The following is a 22,135-nucleotide window of genomic DNA, read 5'->3' on the forward strand; positions in this document are numbered from 1 at the left end:
ATATTTCTACAAATGTTTGCAGATGAACTCCTATTAAAAAGTACATTTTCCTTCATTTATATTTTGTAAACTAAACTTAACTTAAAAATTCTTTTTACTTCTAATACATCTAACATACATATATATATATATATATATATATATATATATATATATATATATATATATATATATATATATATATATATATATATATATATACTGAAATGATATACTTAGGACAGGAGTATGAATGAATGAATGTGTATTTTTTTCTCCCCATGGGTCACTGAGGGTTAAATCATGAGCAGTGAAGGTGGCAGAATCCAGTCATCCAGTAGATGGCGCTGTGTGAACTTGGTCCCGATTTACATTTACTTAAACGACAGAGCAGTTCATGCAGGAATAAGCAACGGCTTACAGTTACCACAAAACTCGGAGCTGTCGTCATTTACGTGTAGCTTTTCAGGGATATCGCTGTTTAATTCATTTAAGTCCGTTCGTGTCGGAATATTTAAGTGTTTTTGGGAGAAACGAATCGTTCTGTGAAGACTTGAGTGAAGAACGCGAATATCCTGGAGTGTAGCATCCAAGGCTAACAGACAAAACGCATCTAACCTGACAGACAGTAAAAATTGTATTACTGTTTTAGCTTATTTTACTGTCCGACAGTTTTGATCTTTTGATTATTTTATTTAACATTGACCATATCGCCTAAGGAAACCTATTTTTCAGTTATAATATTCGCGAAGGCTCCGGAGGCCGCGGAGCTGCGCTGCTAGCTTCTGTCTCACTCTGCTAAGGGGAAATTGAACCGTCATTTCATATCTTGGTATTTCTGTGAACCTCTAACTCAACCATCGAGAGCTGACCCCTGCACGGACCCATATCGTTTAAGAATTTATCGTTTTTTCTTATTGTCTGAGGATTTTCCTCCTTCGTGTCCTCAGCTACCGACGGTTAGCTGCTTCCGGCGAGCTGGCGACGCCGCTCATCCCAGGATAAACTAAAGTAAGATAATCAACATATCAGTTTATGTGATGGGGAGCAAGATGTTGTATTTGTTGCGTCTGTTTCTTATCAATGAGGTGGGAGAGAATGCTTGAGCATAAACTGTGGCCTGGGTTGAATTGAGGACAAGACTGTGAGGAGAGAGAAATAATGTAAACATAACTAAAGCGTCTATCTGCTCACACCTCAGCAGCTGTTATAGTCTTGTCCAGATTTGGAGATAAAATTTGCCTTACTGCTCATAGTGTTCAGTTTGGAGCTGAAACTGACACAGTGACACCAGGTTGTCACCTAAAAGCTAGTAATTTAAGTTACTGCTGCTATTAGTTTACTTCTTTGTTTAGTATTTTAGAGTTAAAGTGATTTGAGGGTTCCCTCTTTTGAGGTTTGGGCACATTCAAAATGCTAAATTTCGAATTTTATATATTCAGAGAGAGAAAGAAAGAGACAAAAAGTACAATTTACAATGGGACACCATATAACAGTTAAACTGAGAAGTCTAATCTCACTTTACTTTCAATTTCCAGGGTTCCTACATTAATGGAAAATCAACAACAAAACAAAAAGTCATGGAAATTTATGTAATTAATAATAAATATTATAACAGATAGATGTACTTTATATTTGTAGTCCATCCAAATTATTTTTTATAAAAATTTACAACTGCAAATGTCATGGGGAAATTACAATTAATTGGTCTAAGCAATAGTTATGGGAACCATGAATTTTGATTGAATTTAGCTAAACTGAATTAAATTTTGTAACTAATGATATCTCATCTATTGAAGATTTTTAATATTAGTCTTTAATAATATTAATATTGGTAACAGTATACAATAGGATTTCATTTGTTAACATTAGTTAACTACATTAGTTAACATGAATTAACATTTTACAGTACTTCTACTGCATTTAGTAATGTTAGTTAATGTTAAAGGGTTAGTTCACCCAAAAATGAAAATTCTGTCATTTATTACTCACACTCATGCCGTTCAACACCCGTAAAACCTTCGTTAATCTTCGGAATGCAAACTGAGATATTTTTGTTGAAATCCGATGGCTCAGTGAGGCCTGCATAGGGAGCAATGACATTTCCTCTCTCAAGATCCATTAATGTACTAAAAACATATTTAAATCAGTTCATGTGAGTACAGTGGTTCAATATTAATATTATAAAGCAACGAGAACATTTTTGGTGCACCAAAAAAACAACAAAATAAATTATTTAGTGATGGTCGATTTCAAAACACACCTTCAGGAAGCTTTGGAGCATAATGAATCAGCATGTCAAATCCGCAGTTCGGAGCGCCAAAGTCACGTGATTTCAGCAGTTTGACACGCGATCTGAATCATGATTCGATACGCTGATTCATAATGCTCCGAATCTTCCTGAAGCAGTGTTTTGAAATCAGCCATCACTAAATAAGTCGTTATTTTGGTTTTTTTTAGTGCACCAAAAATATTCTCGTCACTTTATAATATTAATATTGAACTACTGCACTCACATGAACTGATTTAAATATGTTTTTAGAACTTTAATGGATCTTGAAAGAGGAAATGTCATTGCTGGCTATGCAGGCCTCACTGAGCCATCGGATTTCAACTAAAATATCTTAATTTGTGTTCCAAAGATCAACGAAGGTCTTACGGGTGTAAAACGGCACGAGGGTGAGTAATAAATGACAGAATTTTCATTTTTGGGTGAACTAACCCTTTAATCTCAACATATACTAATAAGCCTACCTTTTTAACATCAAAAGTTGTATCTGTTAATATTAGTTAATCCACTGTGTGACTGTAAACTAACATGAAGATGAATATTTTTATTAACAAAGGTTTATAAATGTTGCAAAAATATATTTATTGTTAGTTCGTATTAATGCATTAACAAATGTGACCTTATTGTAATGTGTTACCTTAATAATATTTGTCTTTAATATGTTCCTATACTGTTTATGATTAAGAGTTTATATTCTTGAATCACTCCTGATTTTACAGCTCTCTGCCTCCTGAGCTTGAGGTGTGAGTCAGCCAGACTTCTTTTCCTGTGGCGGTTCAGGACAGGGCTGTCAGTTTTCAGTCAATGATGTCAGAAGAAGGCAAGCAGAGCGCCGCGCCTGCCCCTGCATCCACTATGGACACGAAGTCTGAGTCCACAGCCTCGCCACCTACCGGCCAGACGGTTTCATCAGTGTCTCCCCCAGTGTCCACAGTAACGCAGCCAGCACCACCTGCAACTGAGGATGAGGAGGAGGAGAGCGAAGATGAATCTGAGATTCTGGAGGAAAGCCCCTGTGGACGTTGGCAGAAACGAAGAGAGGAGGTATTATTTAAAGTCTTTCAATAGCTTTGTGTGTAGAATGGACCAAAATTCAAGTCTTTTTTCACTGATAATGCTACCATCTGCTAAATTATGACAATTTTGTTTTAATATCATTTTTATTTGAGGGGATTTTATATTATAATTTATTTGCAGAATCTTGGAAACCTGATGGGTTTTTGGATTCAAATAAATTCTCCTCCACCCCCCACACACAGGTTAACCAGCGTAACGTCCCAGGTATCGACAATGCTTACCTTGCCATGGACACCGAGGAGGGTGTGGAGGTGGTGTGGAATGAGGTCATGTTTTCTGAGCGGAAGAACTTCAAACTACAAGAGGTAAAACTACTAACTGTGTGCCTGCTTTATGAAGGTTTGCAGTTTCAGGTTTTGTGAAGCTGAATTTTCAGTGAGGAAATTTTAGTAAAGTGACAGTAAAGACATTTATAATGTTACAAAAGATTCCTATTTTTTAAATAATGCTGTACTTTTGAACTTTCTATTTATCAAAGTATCCTAAAAAAAAAAAAATTCTGTTTTCACAAAAATATTAAGCAGCAAATCTGTTTTTTTTTTTATTAAAAAAACACTAATAATAAGAAATAAAATGTAAAAATAATACTAAGAAATGTTACTTTAGCACCAAAGCAGCATATTAGAATGATTTCTGAAGGATCATGTGACACTGAAGAGTGGAGTAATGATGCTGAAAATTCAGCTTTGCCATCACAGGATTAATGACGATGATGATGATTCTTAAAATACTTTAAAAGAAAACTGCAACATGTTTAACAATATTAGTGTTTTTACTGTATTTTTGATCAATCGTGCAGCCTTTGTGAGCATTAGAGACTTCTTTCAAAAACATTAAAAAATCTTCTATTCATATCTTAGCCGACATGAATGAACTGAAGGATTTGCTGTTAATTACACAAAACACTTTATTTCAAATATCCTTCTAAACTTATTTTTCAAGCACCTGAAGTAAGCGTAAAATAGTTTATTTGTTTCTATACTTAGCCACAGATTCAACTTATCGCTTCCTGCTTACTAACATGTTAAGCTGTGAATTAGCAATACCAATGATTATTTAACTATTATGAGAGTGTTAGGACTGCTTGATTGCTTCACAGAATGAGTGTGCTTGCCTTCATTTCTGGGTGTAAGCTCCTTACGCAAAGTGGTCTGACCTGTTTGCTGCCAAGCTTTTATTGAAACAGCATTCTCGCTTAGCTTTTATTAAAAAGTATTTAAGAAAACCTTCTTTGTGGTTATGTAACTCTTATTTCTTGAATGTTCAAATATTAAAGAGGTCATTCTGCTCTTTTTAATATAGCATACTTCACTCTTTCATTGCCTGTGAGCACTTTTAATCAAACGCGATTCATTATTGCCTGGCATAGAGTCGTGGACAGCCATCTGTTTGGCCCATCCACATACTGCGATCCGCTCTGCTTGGCAGACGCTCATCGTGGAATTCAATAAGTAATTTTAGAGGTTGCGTTTTGACAGGCTTTGCCATCTACATTGCTGATTGCATTTCCCATAAGCACATGTGACTAGCGCAGTGAGTTCAGCCATAAAAAGCTACCCCCCCCATACTGATCTTTCACATGATTTGTTATTGTATAATGAAATAATAAAGTAAGAGTTTGGTATTTTATTATAATAACCTGTTCCTCTAGAATTCAAGATGTTGTGTTACATATAGGAAGGTTTTCTGGTAAATTAATCTACTTTTCTTTTTATATTACACAGGAAAAAGTGAAAGCAGTGTTTGATAACCTCATCCAGCTGGAACATCTGAATATAGTGAAGTTTCACAAGTACTGGGCTGATGTGAAGGAGAACAGAGCCAGGGTAAGAAACATAACAACAGCAAAAAATGTGCCACTCTTGGATTTTTTTTTTTTTTTTTTTTTTTTTTTTTCAATCATAAGATTTTTTTGTTACCCCCTTCAGGTAATTTTCATCACAGAGTACATGTCTTCTGGGAGCCTGAAGCAGTTTCTAAAGAAGACAAAGAAGAATCATAAGACCATGAATGAAAAGGTATGATTGCTGCTAATTTTCTATTCAGACAAAAGAGCTGTTGAGACATAATGTACCGCAGACTAAAATGTGTCTTTTGTCTTAAATTTCTTGCTTGAATGTTAGTCATTGTTGACTTTGCCTACTGGTATGACCCGTAACAGATTTGTTTAAAACTTGGAGAGTACTAGTACAAATACTTGTTTTTTGGTACGATAATAATAAAATCAAATGCAGGACAGTAGTTGATCACCGAGGTCATCATAAAAACAAAATGCATTATTTAATTTATTTTAACATGAAGCGGGTCAACATTAGCCTGGTAATACCAGACTCTGTTACTTCACTTTGCTTCGTAGACAGAGTCTGGAATGGCATAATAGAGAAGTGTTTTCTCTCTCGCTAGGGGACGCTTGTCTGAAGTTTAAAATCATTGGTTACCCGTAAGCCAATCAGATACGTTTAGTTATGACGTATGTTATCCGCCTGTACAGCCGCATCGAAGCACAGACATAATGCATCGAACTCAAATCTATGATTGAACTTCCACTGTAAACCTGTTGTAAACACATGATGATGTGAGCGAAATACCGGAGTGAACATGGCTGTAAACGACTTTTGCAGATTATGCGAAGTTAATGCATCCCGAAGTTTGCATCCCGTGTCTCGTTTCCCATTTCCGCGGTCGTTTCGGTTTTCGATTTCTCTAACCTACAATGTAAAACTCGGCGCTTAGCATCTACGTCACGGCTCTCAGCCCGCCCTCTGTTCATTGATTGGCCCGGCTGTTTCCAGACCGGTGGCAAACACAAAGCTCTGACGCTGTATCAGACTGAGTACAGAAGCGAAATGAAATTGAGCGGAAGTAGGAAGTCTGACGTAGTCAGGCTAGGTCAACATACCAGTTAGCTTAATTTTGTTTTACACTTTTAAGTCATTTTTACATTGCATTCATGTCTCTGTTTATTCTCCTTTTTTCCAGTAATAGGACTGGTGCATTCCTAAATATTAGTAATACTATTAGTCATGTTTTGGTTTAATTGAGTGTAGTATTAGTTGGGATTAATGAAACATCCTGACATAGTATAATATCAGACGTGGCCTTGTCTTCCCGGATGCCATTAACTCTTTGTGGGACTCTTTTAGGCATGGAAACGCTGGTGCACTCAGATATTATCTGCCTTAAGGTTTGTGTACCTTTCTTTCTCCTCTCTCTCTCTCTCTCTCTCTCTCTCTTTTCAAATACTGTTCTTTACCAATAATGTAGAGATATTTTTGGAAATGTCCTTATTAGCACCTGAAATGTTGTCTGTGCCTGTCATAGCTGAGCATTTCTTCTTGTTTTGATGTTCCATTATATGCCTTGTGGAGAGCTCCTATTACACTCACGTTTCTCACCATTCTTCCTTCAGCTATCTGCATTCATGTGAACCTCCCATTATCCACGGGAATCTGACCTGTGACACTATTTTCATACAGCACAATGGACTCATCAAAATCGGATCAGGTGGGCTAAAGAACATTGTTGAGTATGACTTTTTAAATGTTATAGATTTTAGTGTTGTTGCTGATGTTGGTGGTTTTTTTTTTTTTCTGTAGTGGCCCCAGACACCATTAATAACCATGTGAAAACATGTCGGGAGGAACAGAAGAGTTTGCATTTCTTTGCTCCAGAGTACGGAGGTAAAACTAGGTTTTAAAATGCATTCAAACTCATTCTGGAGTCGTTTCAGTGCACTTGTTATGTAAAAATGACAGTACAATTTGTCCTCTTCCCTCATCCAATTCAGCTGTTGCCAGTGTCACTACAGCCGTGGACATCTATTCCTTTGGAATGTGCGCCTTAGAGGTGAGTGCTGTTTGTTTTGAGCTGCAGATCATTCATCAGTGTATCAGATCAACCAGACTAGAGATTCAGGTTTTTCTCCCACTGTTGTAGATGGCTGTGCTGGAAATCCAAAGTAATGGAGAGTCCTCATACGTGTCACAAGAAGCCATTAATAGTGCCATTCAGTCTCTGGAGGACCCACTGCAGAGAGTGAGTACAGATTAAGTCGACAATGTCAGTAGTTCAATTCTTTGCATTACACTACCATTCAAAAAAGAGTTGGTAAGGTTTAAAAAGAAAAAAAAAAAAAAAAGTTTCTCATCAAGACTGCATTAATTTGATCAAACATAAAAACGGTAATATTGTGAAATATTATTTCAATGTGAAATAGCGGTTTATTTATTTTTTTATCTAATTGCATTATGTGGCAATTAATCACACATCAAATTTGGCTCAGAAATTACCTCCAAAAGATAGTAAGATTTAAAGTCATTATTGTGTAAAACATAAAATAGACATTACAAAAATTAGCTTCAGAAACAAATATTTTAACCCTCTGGAGTCTGAGGCTGATTTGGGGCTTGGAGAAGTTTTGACATGCCCTGACATTTGTGCTTTTTTCAGTTGTTCATAAACATATAAATGACAAAAGTGTCATTACACTGTATTCAGCATAAACTAGGCTACAATAATATGTGAGGAACATGTATGTACATGTTTGTATTTTTGAAGGAATAATGTTTATGCGTGGTTATTGAAAAAACAAAAAACTTAAGTCACTGAAATAAGGCCAAAAAAAGTATATTAAATCTGTGTTCACAAGACTTTTGGGTATTTGAGGTTGTAGACTAGAGTTTTTGCTTCAGAATTATGTAAAAATTATGCTGCCTACTCCTTCATATAAAACAATATATTGATTTAGTTTTTGTAAGACACTTTTTGTCAAGAAACACAGTATGCGTGGAGGCGTGAATCTGCATGAATAATGGGCCATTTACACCTGAGAAGACAAAAGAATCGCATAATAATGACCTGAAATGACTTGCATATTAATGAGGCCTTTCAGTCAGGTAGGCTGTGAAAAAAAACCCTCTGTAATAATGTCTCAGCTCATCATAAACAGCAAAACTGTGAAATATTATTACAATTTAAAATAATGGTGTTCTATTATATTCTTTAAAATATAATGTATTTCTGTGATGCAAAGTGTCTGAACAATTATGTTACCTCTATGGCATTTCATATAGGCTTTTAGTTTAAAAGCATGCACATTTGGAGAAATATTGATGGATTCTTATATATTTATGTCAATTTTCTATACTGAGAAGTAATATTTATTGTCATCACTATGAGTGCTGGATACTGTGTTTTCAATTCATACTTGCAGCCGGAGGGCGCTCTCTGTACACCTTTAGGCCACAAATTCATATAAAGAAGAAAAGGAACTAGGAACTAACAGCATGTCTTCTAGAGATCGCTAACCATTGCTTTAACATCCAAATAAACACTTTTCAAGATAATAAATACACGATTGAGACTAGTGTTGTCACGGTACCAAAATTCCAGTAGTCGGTACCGATACCATGAAAATTTTACGGTTCTCGGTACCAATTTCGGTACCACAGCAAAATCTGCTGGAACTATTTTTTTTTATTTTATGTAGCCTATTTTAAAAACATTGTGTATGTTTGTGTGTGTACTACAGAAGAGGATTAGGGCCAAGCAATAATAAAAAAATAAAACCATCTCGAGATTAAAGTTGTTAAATTTCGAGAAAAAACTCGTTAAATTTCGAGAAAAAAGTCGAGATAAAATGTTGAGAATAAAGTAATTAAATTACGAGAAAAAATTTGTTAAATTACGAGAACAAATTCGTTAAATTATGAGAAAAAAGTCGTTAAATTTCGAGAAAAAAGTCGAGATAAAATGTTGAGAATAAACTCATTAAATTATGAGAATAAAGTCATTAAATTACGATAAAAAAAGTCGTTAAATTATGAGAACAATTTCGTAATTTAACACAAAGATGCGTCATATAGCCAAAGTCCCGTTATTCTATAGTCTCTGATATAGCCGCTCTGCGCTTTGAGAGGGATGTGGGACACAAGCAGGAAAGAAACCACTTCTCTTTCATAATATCTTCATGTTTTCTCCTGATGTTACAAGCAACTGACACTTGTTGTAAAAGGTCTGAAGAGCGAGTTTTATCCTCCGCAGGGGAAAGATATTCAGACTATGTTTGATTTTGCGCTGTCAGAGAAAACGAAAGTAAAAATCACCGGCGCGTGAAACGCGCTATACAAATAAACTTGACGCGCCTTATAAAGTCTAATAACAAGCACAAACTGTGTTAAATAGAAATTGACGTGCAAGCAAAAAGGTTTCTGTGCTACGGTGTTTTTTCTACTTTACCACAGTAAAGATTGCACATAGTCTATAATAGGCCTCAATGCGAACGAAAGAAAGAAACGTTTATAATCCTCTGCGTGAGTGAAGATTTGGGAAAATAAACAGAGATTCTATGTTCAGTGGAATAACTAATGGAATATTGTTAAATTCTCTGATAATCAGGTGACCAGATCGCGATTCGCAAAACAGAATACAAAGCTTAAATTTATGGACTCACGTACCTCTCATTCGGCATGAACCAAAATATTTCCATGGCTGCGATTTCACATTTAATTGCTAACCCATTTTCTTTTGTAAACAAAGCTTTGGGCTTCACTCGTGTCATATTCAGGTAAATACTGCCACAGACTATCAGTAGGTACCGAATATACCCGGATTCTCGGTACTACCGGTACTACAGAAATGCTGGTATCGTCACATTTTCAAAATTTCAGTACCGACTTGGTACCGAAGTACCGGTACTTTTGACAACACTAATTGAGACGATGTATGCATGTATTGCCTCTGAATTTGCGTCTGAATAGCGCTGGCTCCGTGGGCGTGGCCGCATTAGCGGATAATGAGCTGAATCACAGACTTCTGACATGGCTCTCTTTTCATACAGATTACATAAACACAGAATGTTTGTTTTCTATTTGACTTGCATGATTTAAAACCTGACATTTCAACGTTTCTTTATACGTAAGTGTCATTTTTTTTGTCATTAGTATTCGTAAGTTACAGTTCATTTTCTGAGAACTATCAGATTGGACTTCGTTCAGAGGGAGAGGAGAGATCACACATCATGTTAGTTGTCTTTATTTTACAAAAAGCACAACATTGTGTTTTTACTCTGAGTGTACACAAATAAAAGAAGACATTCTATAGTTTCAATTGATATATTACTTATGTCTCTATGACAAAAAATGACGGCGTATTTTAAGTCTGTTTTGCTGCAATGTGAAAAAAATCCTGCAAAACGCGCCGGCGCATTTTCAGACCTCAGGGAGTTAATTGATTGAACATAAAATTTATTTACACAAACTTTTGGACCATGAGGTTAAGTAAATGATGACTGAATTTTCATTTTTGGGTGAGCTATACCTTTTAATTAGGGTTGGGTACTGAACTCTTGTCTTTTAAGGGTACCCACCGAATTACATCAGTACTACCGAGTACCGATTCACATTAAATCAATTGGGGCCAAATTTCGCTACCTGAGAAAGCATCTGGGCGTGAGAGGAATGTTAGAGAGAGAGAGAGAGAGAGAGAGAGAGACCGTGCGATGTCACCCCTGCAACTTTTAAACACAACAGAGAGCAATGGCTAAACATTCTGAAGTGTGGTTACATTTCACAAAACTAGATGCAGACTGAAACAATGCTGTTTGCAATATGTCCATAAAACTTGAAACGCGCTTACTCCAGTCAGTACATGATCTGTGATCCATGTTGCGAACGGCGTTCAATGCAGAAACGGCTCTCATGCACGCTCCGCATGTTACATACGAAATATTGTCATAGTCATATTTTCCATGTGTTGTTAGTCAAACTCTGGCTCTGACAAGCATCGTGGGGAAAATGAAACAACACTAGTTTTATGTTATTGTGCTGAGGAAACGCTCACGGCACGTGTGTCCGAACGCATGGCTGAACAACAGAGACGAAGAACGGCACGAGAAACGGTCTTTCGTGACATTTGAATTCTCCGCTGTAATGCGATCTCATGCATACTACAGCTCTCACATAAGTTTGTTTCGGTACCCAACTCTACTTTTAATGTTTTATATTTATTTTAAATTAATAGGAAATCTGAAATTCTTTTTTAATTAAATTATCCTCTAAATAAGAAACTAAAACTGCCAATATGTGCCGGTAAATGTCTTAATGATTAAGTTGTCGTTGTTGATTGATCCAATCATTCATTCGTTCAAACGGCTGGAGTGAAATGTGAAATGCTGCTGTGTTGCATGGAGATGTACAGTTCTGCTTTCTCTTTATATTTTCTTTAGCAATACTGAGCAAAAACATACAATATTGTCTAGGGCTGGGCGATATATCGCATGCGATTCTCACGCGCATTTCGTCAGTAAAGCCGGTTCCCTGATTACCGCTAAATCGCCATCACCTGCTTTCAAATGGAGCGCCATTTAATAGCCAGAGCCGTAGTTCACTGAAAAGCCACGTTCATATCGCAGATGAATCGCCTTCGATAATGAACGCGATATTTGCGTGGCTTATCAGTGAACTACGGCTCTGTCTGTTAAATGGCGCACCATTTGAAAGCAGGTGATGGCGATTTAGCGGTAATCAGGGAACCGGCTTTACTGACGAAATGCGCGTGAGAATCGCATGCGATATATCGCCCAGCCCTAATATTGTCTAAAATAACACAATATTAATTACTTATATATTGAACAGTTGTATAAAATGAATAGCGCATTTGCACTTGTGCAATTCGAACCAAAAATAGCACTTGTGTGATTTTTGCGCTATAGATATAGCTTCCCTATATCGTATGATATGAGACAAAAACTCAAACGGGGGCATTTTTCCCCCATATCTTGAATTGTAGGGACATTCTAACTACATTCTATAGGCTTCATCAAGCAGTAAGTTGTTCATTATTGAAGGCGATTCATCTGCGATAATGAACGCGATATTGTGTAGCTTGTCAGTGATCTACGGTTCTGTCTGTTAAATGCCGCTCCATTTGAAAGCAGGTGATGGCGATTTAGCGGTAATCAGGGAACCGGCTTTACTGACGAAATGCGCGTGACAATTGCATGCGATATATCGCCCAGCCCTAGTCATTACTCCAGTCTTCAGTGTCACATGATCTTTCAGAAATCATTCTAATATGATGATTTGGCACTCAAGAAATATTTATCAGTGTTAAAAACAGTTGAGATGCTTAATAACTTTGTGGAAATCATGGTGAAATCATGGTGAAATCATGGCATGAATGGAAAGTTCAAAAGAACTTTTCTCTCTGTAAGAATTAATGGGTAGCTGCGGTAACTGTTATTTGTTCCCCCATGGGTGAGCAGAGCCTTCTCTTACCAACTTTGTCTATAGAAGCTAATCACCTTTTTTACGCAATACTAATCATGTAATCTTATGCTAATCATTATATAGTCTCATGTTTCTTTTTGTGTTTGTTTTTAGGAGTTTATTCAGAAGTGTCTGGAGGTGGACCCCAGTAAGAGGCCCACAGCCAGAGAGCTGCTTTTCCATCAAGCTCTGTTTGAAGTGCCTCTTTTGAAACTACTGGCTGCACACTGTATCGTCAGTCATCAACGTGAGTCATGAGCTTATCTCATTATTACCATTCAGACATTTCATATCACCTTCATGAATGGGATTCAGTGATTCTAAACACATTGAAACCATTTGCTTTTGGCTACTAGACATGATCGCAGAAAATGCTTTAGAGGAAATTACCAAGAACATGGACCCCAACCAGGTCATTATGGAAAGAAAAGAGGTCCAGCTAAAGTGAGCCTCCTACTTTGATTCATTGGTTTTAGTTTGAAATGGCTTTTTTGGAAACTACCTAAACAGATTCTCTAATCCTGTCTCTTTTCCCATCAGACTCTCACAGTTTCCTGCCTTGGAGCTTGATAAGTTCCTTGAGGATGTGAGGTGAGGATGAATAGAATTTCCCAGTTTATCTTGGAATAAAAAAATGAAATGGGCCCAGATTCATATGTCATGAAAGAAGTCAAAAAACAAGCACAAACTTAATATCAACATTTGCTGCTCTTGTGATGTAGGAATGGGATCTATCCGTTGACTGCCTTCGGCTTGCCCTGCCCACAGCAGCCTCAGCAAGAGACTGTCAAGTCTCCCATCGTGCCACCCTCTGTCAAAACGCCTACGCCTGAGCCTGCAGAGCTGGAGACCAGGAAGGTGAGAATTGGAGTGATTTAAGGAGATGGTGACTGAGTATCAATGATTTAAGAATAAATCATCAGTTCCCCCCTGTTTCTGTGTGGCATATTACTACTTTCCACTCAAGTCTAGATGGGTGGTTACAGTCAAAATCAACAGGATTAGCAGTATTTCAGCATCATATGTTTGTGTTAAAGATAATCTCTCTCTTTAAGGTTGTACAAATGCAGTGCAACATCGAGCCTGTGGAGGAAGGAGCGAAACATCATGTAAGCCCTTTTTCCGTGTTCATTGCTGGAAACGATGCAAGTCAGATGTTTATAATGTATCCATAACTCCTCACTGCTCTTTTTATAGCTGACCTTACTGCTAAAACTGGAAGATAAGCTGAACCGACATTTGAGTTGTGATTTGGCGCCAAGTGAGTACTTTATCAGTCCTCAAACACACTCTGCACAAGTGTCTAAATGCTTCCAGCTACATGGCTTGATTTAACATGCCATTGTGTTCTGAAATGTGTCAGAATGCAGTTTAGAATGCAGCACAAGTATGGGTTGCATTCACAGCTGCAGGAGACACTATAATGGGTATCAGCACTGTTGGATTTGTCTTTCAAGTCAGCTTGCTTAGAATCAAGAAGCTTGCTGAGTTAGTTGAATTGTGATCCTGGACCAGAAAACCAGTCATAAGTCGCATGGGTATATTTTTAGCAATAGCCAAAAATACATTGTATGGGTCAAAATTATCGATTTTTCTTTTATGCCAGAAATCTTTAGGATATTAAGTAAAGATCATGTTCCATGAAGATATTTTGTAAATTTCCTACTGTAAATATATAAAAATGTATTTTTGTGAGTGGATCTGCATTGCCAAGGACTTCATTTGGACAACTTTAAAGGCGAATTTCTCCATATTTTGATTTTTTTTTTTTTTTTTTTTTTTTTGCACCCTCAGATTCCAGATTTTCAAATAGTTGCATGTATTCAGCTTTCAGGTGATTTATAAATCTCAATTTCAAAAAATGGACCCTTATGACTGGTTTTGTGGTCCAGAGTCACAATTGTCAACATGTTTATAAAGCTACCTGAATTCACATCCAGTTTAATCCAACAGAGATGTTTGGTACCACCACAAAAAGGAAAGAATCTGATAAGAAGAATACATTTACATTGGGGCTGTGTAGTTGCATTCAAAATCAAATTTGTGTATTTGCATATACACGTGTATTTGCACATATGCTGTCCTTATTTGTGCATTATGAAATAATTGTCACAAAAACATAAGAGTTCTGCAGATATGCTGAAGTGGATCAAATTGAATCATAATAGTGACAAAGAAAGTAAAAGTATAGAAAAGTTAACTGTTAAAATACAGCACGTTTTTGTTGACTTATTGCTGAAACTTAAGAATGGTGTTCTCTGTGTGTTAGATGAGAATGTACAGGAGTTGGCTGTGGAACTGGTCCAGCTTGGTTTCATTAGTGAGGTAAGAAGTTTCCCACAAGATGTAATGTTCACTACCATCCAAAAGTTTGGGCTCAGTAACTTGCATTATGAAGTAACATGATCAGAAGTGATTATTTTGTAATAATAGATTTCTGAGTAAATAGGAGTAATGAAGCTGAAAATCCAGCTTTTCCATCATGGAATAAATAACATTTAAAATATATTCAAACAGAAAAGTTATTTTAAATTTATAATAAAATTTAACAGTATTACTTGATTCAGTATTTTGATCAAATAAATACAGCCTTGGTGAGCATAAGGGACTTCTTTCAAAAACATAAAAAAAAAAAACGACCCCAAGCTTTTGAACAGTAGTGTACTTTAATATGTGATGAAGTGTGTATTTCATTTAGATTAGATCCTGTGTTGCTCATTTAAGGCAGAATGTCAGCGGTGTAATTTTTCAAACTACTGATGTAATTCTTTATTTCTTTGCCCAAGATGATATTGCACTTTTTGTATGGGCACTTGTCAAAGTTATGGCCAAAATCATGTCTCTTAGACTATGAAAATGAATATAGTTGAGCCAAACTTGTCAGTCACAGAACAGATTCAGAGACAATGAAGTGTGAGAAATTAAGTTAATCCAAAAACTTTAAAGTGATGTTTTTCAGTGTTGGTATGGTTACTGTGTTTATTGTGAGATCACTCCGTGTTTTGGCCAATTTGAAAACATTTGTCACCAGGTTCAAATTACAAAAGGTTTTTTTTTCTTTCTTTTCAAAGCACTAGTGCCAACATTCATGATAAAATGTTTCCAATCAATAATTCAGTTGCTTGAGGAAATTTTTGGATTGGCCTTGGCTGATTCCTGGAATGGTGATATAGGAGAAAAGGCAAACGCTGTGAGCTAATCAGAAAAACAGGACACAAAGTAGAGTCCATGGATTAGCTGAACCCAAAAAAACAGACGTGAAAAGTTTCTCTGTTAATGCACAAACCAGATGCAGACCTCTCACAGTGAATACCACAATAGGGCTTGGCATTATAGTGCTAGTGAATATTAGCATACGGCAGCTTTACCATCTCTACTACCGTGGCTTTTTGTTAGGTAGTACCAATACAACTGTTTGCTGCTGTTCATAGCAAATTTTCTTCACGAATTTTCCCTCTGCAGTATCAGGGGCCGTTTACACAACACCATTTTCGACTAAAAATGGGAAACTTTTAATGCATTTTGGCTGTTTATTTACATGACAACGGCGTTTTGGGGGCCTGAAAATGCAAACAGGTTTTTGAAAATTATACTGTTATCATTTCCATGTAAACTACAAAACGTGAATTTTTGAAAACTGTGACTTCGTGTATTACGTGTTCAGTCTATAGGCGTGTAGTTTTTGACATCGCCAACTACTGGCCTGATAGCATAATACAGCGTTTTTAGCCGTTTTCACAGGTCCGTGTGAATAGGGATCATTTTGATGATGTTGTCTCCTGTACGTGAAAAAAATGCAAAGGAAAAACTTTTTTGTTTTTGGTTCATCATTGTCGTGTAAATGTACCCTCAATGAGCAGTCATTGCTCTTTCTTGACTATAAAGAAGGAATTTTCTCAGTTCTTCTCATCGGTATTGTCATCTGCATGATTTGGCACTTTTGCGAGGGATGCTGCTGTACCATCTGTGTAATTCCAGCATTCTTCTTATTTAATCTCTCTCTGCCTTTAACACATAATACCTGACACTGAACAGTAGTTAATTCAGCTTTTTATATCCACTTTTTTGTTCTTTTAGTTTACATGATTTAATCTATACAAGGGATATGTGTACCTGAGATTTGCTTACACCTTTACTAATTTGAAACTTTATTAATCAGCGTTTAGTTCCCTTAACCCTTTAAGACCTGAAGGCATTTTTAGAGTTGTTTAGAGTTGGGTTTTTTTCTGACTGACAAGTAAAGACTCCAGAACTATAGCAAGGAGTGCCAAAATTGGTAGGTTTCATTTTATTAAACACTTTGTGTGTTTTTTTTTTTTTTTTTTTTTTTTTTTTTTTTAGAAAATATAAATTACATTACATTTGGATATTCTCATGCTGAGAAACTGCTGATACAATACAAAAAATATATATGTGACCCGATCTGGCGAAATGAGTCGGAAGTCGCAACGTTCTATTTTAAGATATGGGCCGATAATGTGGAAAAACAATGAAAAAATCGATTTTTTTTTTTTTTTTTTTTTTTTTTAAGCTAATTTCAAAGAACAGACTTTAAAAAATAATCTCCCAAAGTTTCGTAGTCCAGATAATTGAGTAAAGGTATTTAAATGGCTATTAAATTTGACATGGTTTTACAATCGCTGGAAATGAACTTCTCAACTCCTCTCGTCACTTATGAGCATTTCCCGGTATCCCCTGAAACGTCATTATCTCTCCTCTACAAATATGGTGTTACATGTTGTATAGAACCAATCAAACAGCTTAGAAATGTAAACACACTGACCTAAACACTGATTTTTAACAATGGGAAGCCCCGTTTCGACTGACAGGCACGCGATCGGTCCAGCCATCCTCCTGTCAGACTAGCGCGCCTTATAAAATAAAACTGCGTGTCTCTCTTTAAAAGCCAATAAAAATTGAATCCATATAGGTAGCACAAAAATTCTTTTTGCATACAAAACCAAAGACTTTAAACGTTCATATCAAGCCTCCAACATGCTTTTGTTGCGTTGTTTTCACCCTCTATCTGAGTAATATGCATTTACAACAAGAACAGCACAGCCGCTAACTGAATACAAGTATGTATATTTCACGTGCTCATAACTTCATGAAAAATGCACAGATCCTAAAAATCACACATCAATATTAATATTTATTTTAAAAATGATTTTTAAAAAATTAGATATATTTTTTGTCTTTTATCAGCTGTTTCTCAGCAAGAAAATGTCAAAATGTAATGTAATTTTATATTTTCTTAAAATTTAAAATGTTTTTTATCAAATGATATCTACCTTTTGACTCTCCTTGCTAGAGTTTTGGAGTTATGAGTCTTTACTTTTGTGTGTGTCGCTCAGAAAAAGAAAAAGAAAAAAAACTCTAAAAAAGCCTTAATTGTGGAAAGGGTTAATTCAAATAAATACTTTGAAATAATTTGAGCTTCAGCCTGGTTTGAATAGCATTTATATATATATATATAGATGTCTTTGGTCAAATTAAGCTGTAAAATAAATAGTTTATCCCTTTAAATGCAATGGATTTTGAAAGATATCAACAAAAAAACGGGCCAAAAACTTTAAAAGCGAATTTCTCAGGTTTTCAATTGGAAAAAGAGGGCAGACGACCATAATTCAAATGGGTATATCTTTAAAACCATTCAAGGTATGACTTTGACTAGGATATCATTTTAAAATCTCAATTTTTAAATTTGGGTCACTGTGACTCATTTTGCTGGATCAGGTCACATATATATTATTTTATTATAATTTTGCTTATCTTATTTGACATGCAATAGTTCTGGATCAAATTTTGTGGTGATAGCATAAAGTAATCAAAAGTTACAGCATTTGGAACTAGTGTTAATTTTATCAGCTATTTTTAAATTTAGTCTTAGTCCTGTGTCAAATGTAACATTTATTTACCAAATTTAGTCAACCTTGTCCTTTTTTTTTTTTTTTTTTTTTTTTTAAGTTAAGGTTTTGTCAACTAAATGTCTGATTGTTTTAGTCAGTGGAAACTTGCACATTTTTGTCATACTGTATAATGGTTAAAATGATAAATTAATAATTTGCTCAATTTTAATTGCAATGATTGTTGTCATTTTGGACATTTTATTTTTACATTTCATCAGAAGTTACTCTTTCACCAATAAGCACAAATGAACAGAATATCGATTCATATGCATGGTTTATTTTACCTCATCTAGTGTATAGATTTATTAAAGTCTATCAGTTATAGCTAAATAAACACAAAAGACTTTAGATATACACTCGTCCTGTCTACATTATGAAAACTGGATAAACAAACAAATTCCTAATAGTAATTCCAATAATTCTGTTGCGTTAATGCTTCTCTATTAAAACGTCAAAAAAAATCTGTTGCCAGATTGCACAAAGAGGAAAAAAGGCTGGCATGTATCTATTTAACAGAACAGCTCTTTCCCAAAGCGAACTATGGTCGCAAGTTCCGTCGTTACCAATAGAGTTCAACGGGACTTACGACCATAGTTGGCTAACGATGCTTTCGGGAATATCGCCCCTGAATGGTATATTTGAGCTGTTGGTTTCTGGCAACCGCAAACATGAATGCTTGCCTAATAAAGTCTTGTACAGCAGTCTGAAATTTTTTTGGCTAATCTTTTTTTTCAACAAAAATACAGTTACGTTTTTGGTAAAGTTTTCATTCTTTTAACTACATTTTAGTCTCATCTTTTGTCAACAATATTGCATCTTGATACAGTCACAACTATCGTTTAATGGCCTTATCTCGTCATCGTCTCGTCTTAGATAGGGTAAAAAACTGACGAACATTTTTCGTCATAGATTTTGTTAACGAAATCAACACTTTTTGGAACCAAGGTAGCCTTTTTGTTTAGCCCTTGAGGCCCCCTATTGGACATTTTTAAAATTGTGCCTCCATGAGGATTATGTTGATTTTGGACTCGTTTTAATCATGAGAATCTGCTGTAAATAATTTTTTTTCCCCTAATTATTAGCAAATAACTCAGCACTACTTAGGAGTTAATTGAATTGGCTATATGCATTGTAAAGTTCAGACTCTAAGCTTTCAAATGACATATATTTTGTGTTGATCAAGGCAGTAGTTTTGAAAAATATAATTATTAATTTTCTCATTGCTAGGTGGCGCCCGCAGGAGGTACACTCCTGTTTATAGGGACTTATCGGCGCTCTTTTAAGAGTTGATCAAAATGTTTAGATGCAATAAAATGATATCTATTTTTTTATTCCACATTGGAAAACAAAGTATTTTACAACACTCTGTGAGTAATATCTCGTGATCGACACAATGGATTGTTGATTTTTGGCTCTTGTGGCTCTAATTGGCTCTAATCGTGAGAATCTGCTGTAAATAATGTGCCATTTTCTACTATCTGTGCATTTTCTGTTAAGTTATGAGGAAAAACACCACGTGAAATCTACATATTTATTTTCACTTAGTGCCTGTGTGCTGTTTTTGTTGTAAAGGCATATTACGCAATTTGTGCAGACTCATTAGGGTGAAAACAATGCAACAGGAGCATGTTGGAAGCTTGATCTAAATGCGTAATGTCTCGGATTTTGTATGCAAAAAGGAATTTATTGTGCTACCTATTAAGTTTGTTTCTATTGGCTCTTAAATAGAGACACATTTACCTTTTCTTTTATTTATTTATTTTAATTTGATTTATTTTTCGTTTTCTGCTCCCACTTTCGTTTCAAATTTTGTTGTGTCTCTCTCAAGGGGGATCAGCCACGTCTCACTACCGTGCTGGAGGAGGCCTTCTCTAGATTCTACAGCCGTAACGGCTCTCTGAATCCTGTGACCGTGTCCTCATAGCGGAGGGTCGAATCTGCCAGCTCCTTTCCACCATCCTTTATCTTCATGCACGGGACGGGACGGGACTCCAGCGCTTCATCACTCAGAGGATTGTGTGCGAGCTTTGTGGGGAGGGATCAGAACGCCTCGAACTGAGCCTCAAAAAGAAAACGACCCCTGCGCTCTGTTCTTCACACCACTTTAGGTGTTGGCTGATGGTTCCCGTGTACATTTATTCTGTCAGTGTAGCAGTCTGCTTCTCTGTTTTAAAAGAAGAAAAAAATGACTCGGTTATTATTTAAATCAGTATTACGAGCTGTATTTTGGAACATTTTTGCTTACAGTATGTGTGGGATCGGTTACTTCTGGTTTGCACTTTAGCAAATCCTTTTTGTTGTCTTTTTAGGCACATCACATGCATCTTTCATGGTCTTTTATTCACCCTTTCAAACATTCATTTATTCTTTTTTATTGCAAGGGGAATGCGTTATTGTGTTATTTTGAAATTACCAAATAACACTGTCTTTGTTGTACCTTTTAAGGCACACATTAATTGTGGTTAACTTTGGTCTGCAATGCAAGATCTATGACGACTGTGAAAGGAAAGGGGTTCTCGAAGAATTGAAAAAAGCAAACAGATTATTTATCTCTATGCGTATGGTCTATCTTCACTTTCATCATTGTGGCGGCTGTTTTTCTCCCCCTTTATTACCTGTGAATGTATGCTGTAAGTTTTCATTTTAATTGTTTCTAAGAGAAGGGCACTTGATTTGATTTAGACTCGTCTTTTTCCCCTGTATGTGACACAGTTATGAGTTTCATTATAAAGAAATTATCTACAGTGCACCAGACGTGTTAAAATGTGCCTTTTAACAGAGACACAATCAATCCATGTTCAGAAGACCCATAGACTGACAAACATACTGTATTATTCCTTTTTTCATTGTGCAGATCCTGTAGTGTTGTTTCTTTCTGAACTGGTCTGCATGCTAATATACTGTAACATTTTTTGGCGTATTTGCAGTATATTAAAACTCCTGGGGTTTCTGGTGGTGCATTTGTTTGGCAGCATCATTTCAATCCAAACAAGCGGTTTGCACTGATTCATTTTATGTTGATGGCAATAAATTTCATATTCACCTCTATGGTATACCAACATCTGTCTGTTACAAGCAGCAAATTTGAAATTATGCATGAAATGTAGTTTAACAAACGTTTTCTTTTAACTGACACATGCGATGCTTGTTTCTTTTCAGTTATAAAAATGGTACAAATTCAGATGAGATGGCAATGATGCCTGAAAAGCACACCAAATCAATGTGTTTTGTTTTTTTCTTAATGCAGACCAGCTATGTAGTTGTTTTGAAAGAAACAACAGGCTTTGTCTCACGCAAAACATTCAGAAACTCATAACTGCTTTTACTCTGTTAAGCTCTCTTTTCAAAGTTGCACCATTTCTTGATATAAAGATGAGATACGGGGTACTTCCATTCTTTGTCTTTTGTGTCATTTGGAATTATTAGGATTTTAATTCATCTCCTGAATACAATATTAAAATGATAGCTCACCCAAAATTCATCATGACATTCAAAACTTGTATGACTGACTGACTTCTGCAGAATACAAACAAAATGTATATTTTGAAGAAAGTTTGAACCATTTTTGTCCATACAGTAGAAGTCAATGGGGTCCAAAACACTGAAACCCATTG

General features: G+C 35.9%; 1 protein-coding gene across 1 annotated transcript; it reads left to right on the forward strand.

The window, feature by feature from the left end:
- Window positions 1-318: 318 nt before the first annotated feature.
- nrbp1 (nuclear receptor binding protein 1) lies at window positions 319-21,914 on the forward strand. The gene is made up of 18 exons (XM_048206450.1): window positions 319-990; window positions 2,989-3,313; window positions 3,529-3,651; window positions 5,071-5,172; window positions 5,275-5,364; window positions 6,490-6,530; window positions 6,756-6,850; window positions 6,943-7,026; window positions 7,134-7,192; window positions 7,283-7,381; window positions 12,727-12,859; window positions 12,969-13,056; window positions 13,153-13,203; window positions 13,335-13,470; window positions 13,668-13,721; window positions 13,810-13,873; window positions 14,882-14,937; window positions 20,350-21,914. Exons 2-18 carry the CDS (start codon window positions 3,074-3,076, stop codon window positions 20,443-20,445), a joined length of 1,611 nt encoding a protein of 536 aa, XP_048062407.1. The 5' UTR covers window positions 319-990; window positions 2,989-3,073; the 3' UTR covers window positions 20,446-21,914.
- Window positions 21,915-22,135: the final 221 nt, after the last annotated feature.

This window comes from Megalobrama amblycephala, linkage group LG11 (genome assembly GCF_018812025.1).
Source record: "Megalobrama amblycephala isolate DHTTF-2021 linkage group LG11, ASM1881202v1, whole genome shotgun sequence".
Taxonomy (NCBI): Eukaryota; Metazoa; Chordata; class Actinopteri; order Cypriniformes; family Xenocyprididae; genus Megalobrama; species Megalobrama amblycephala.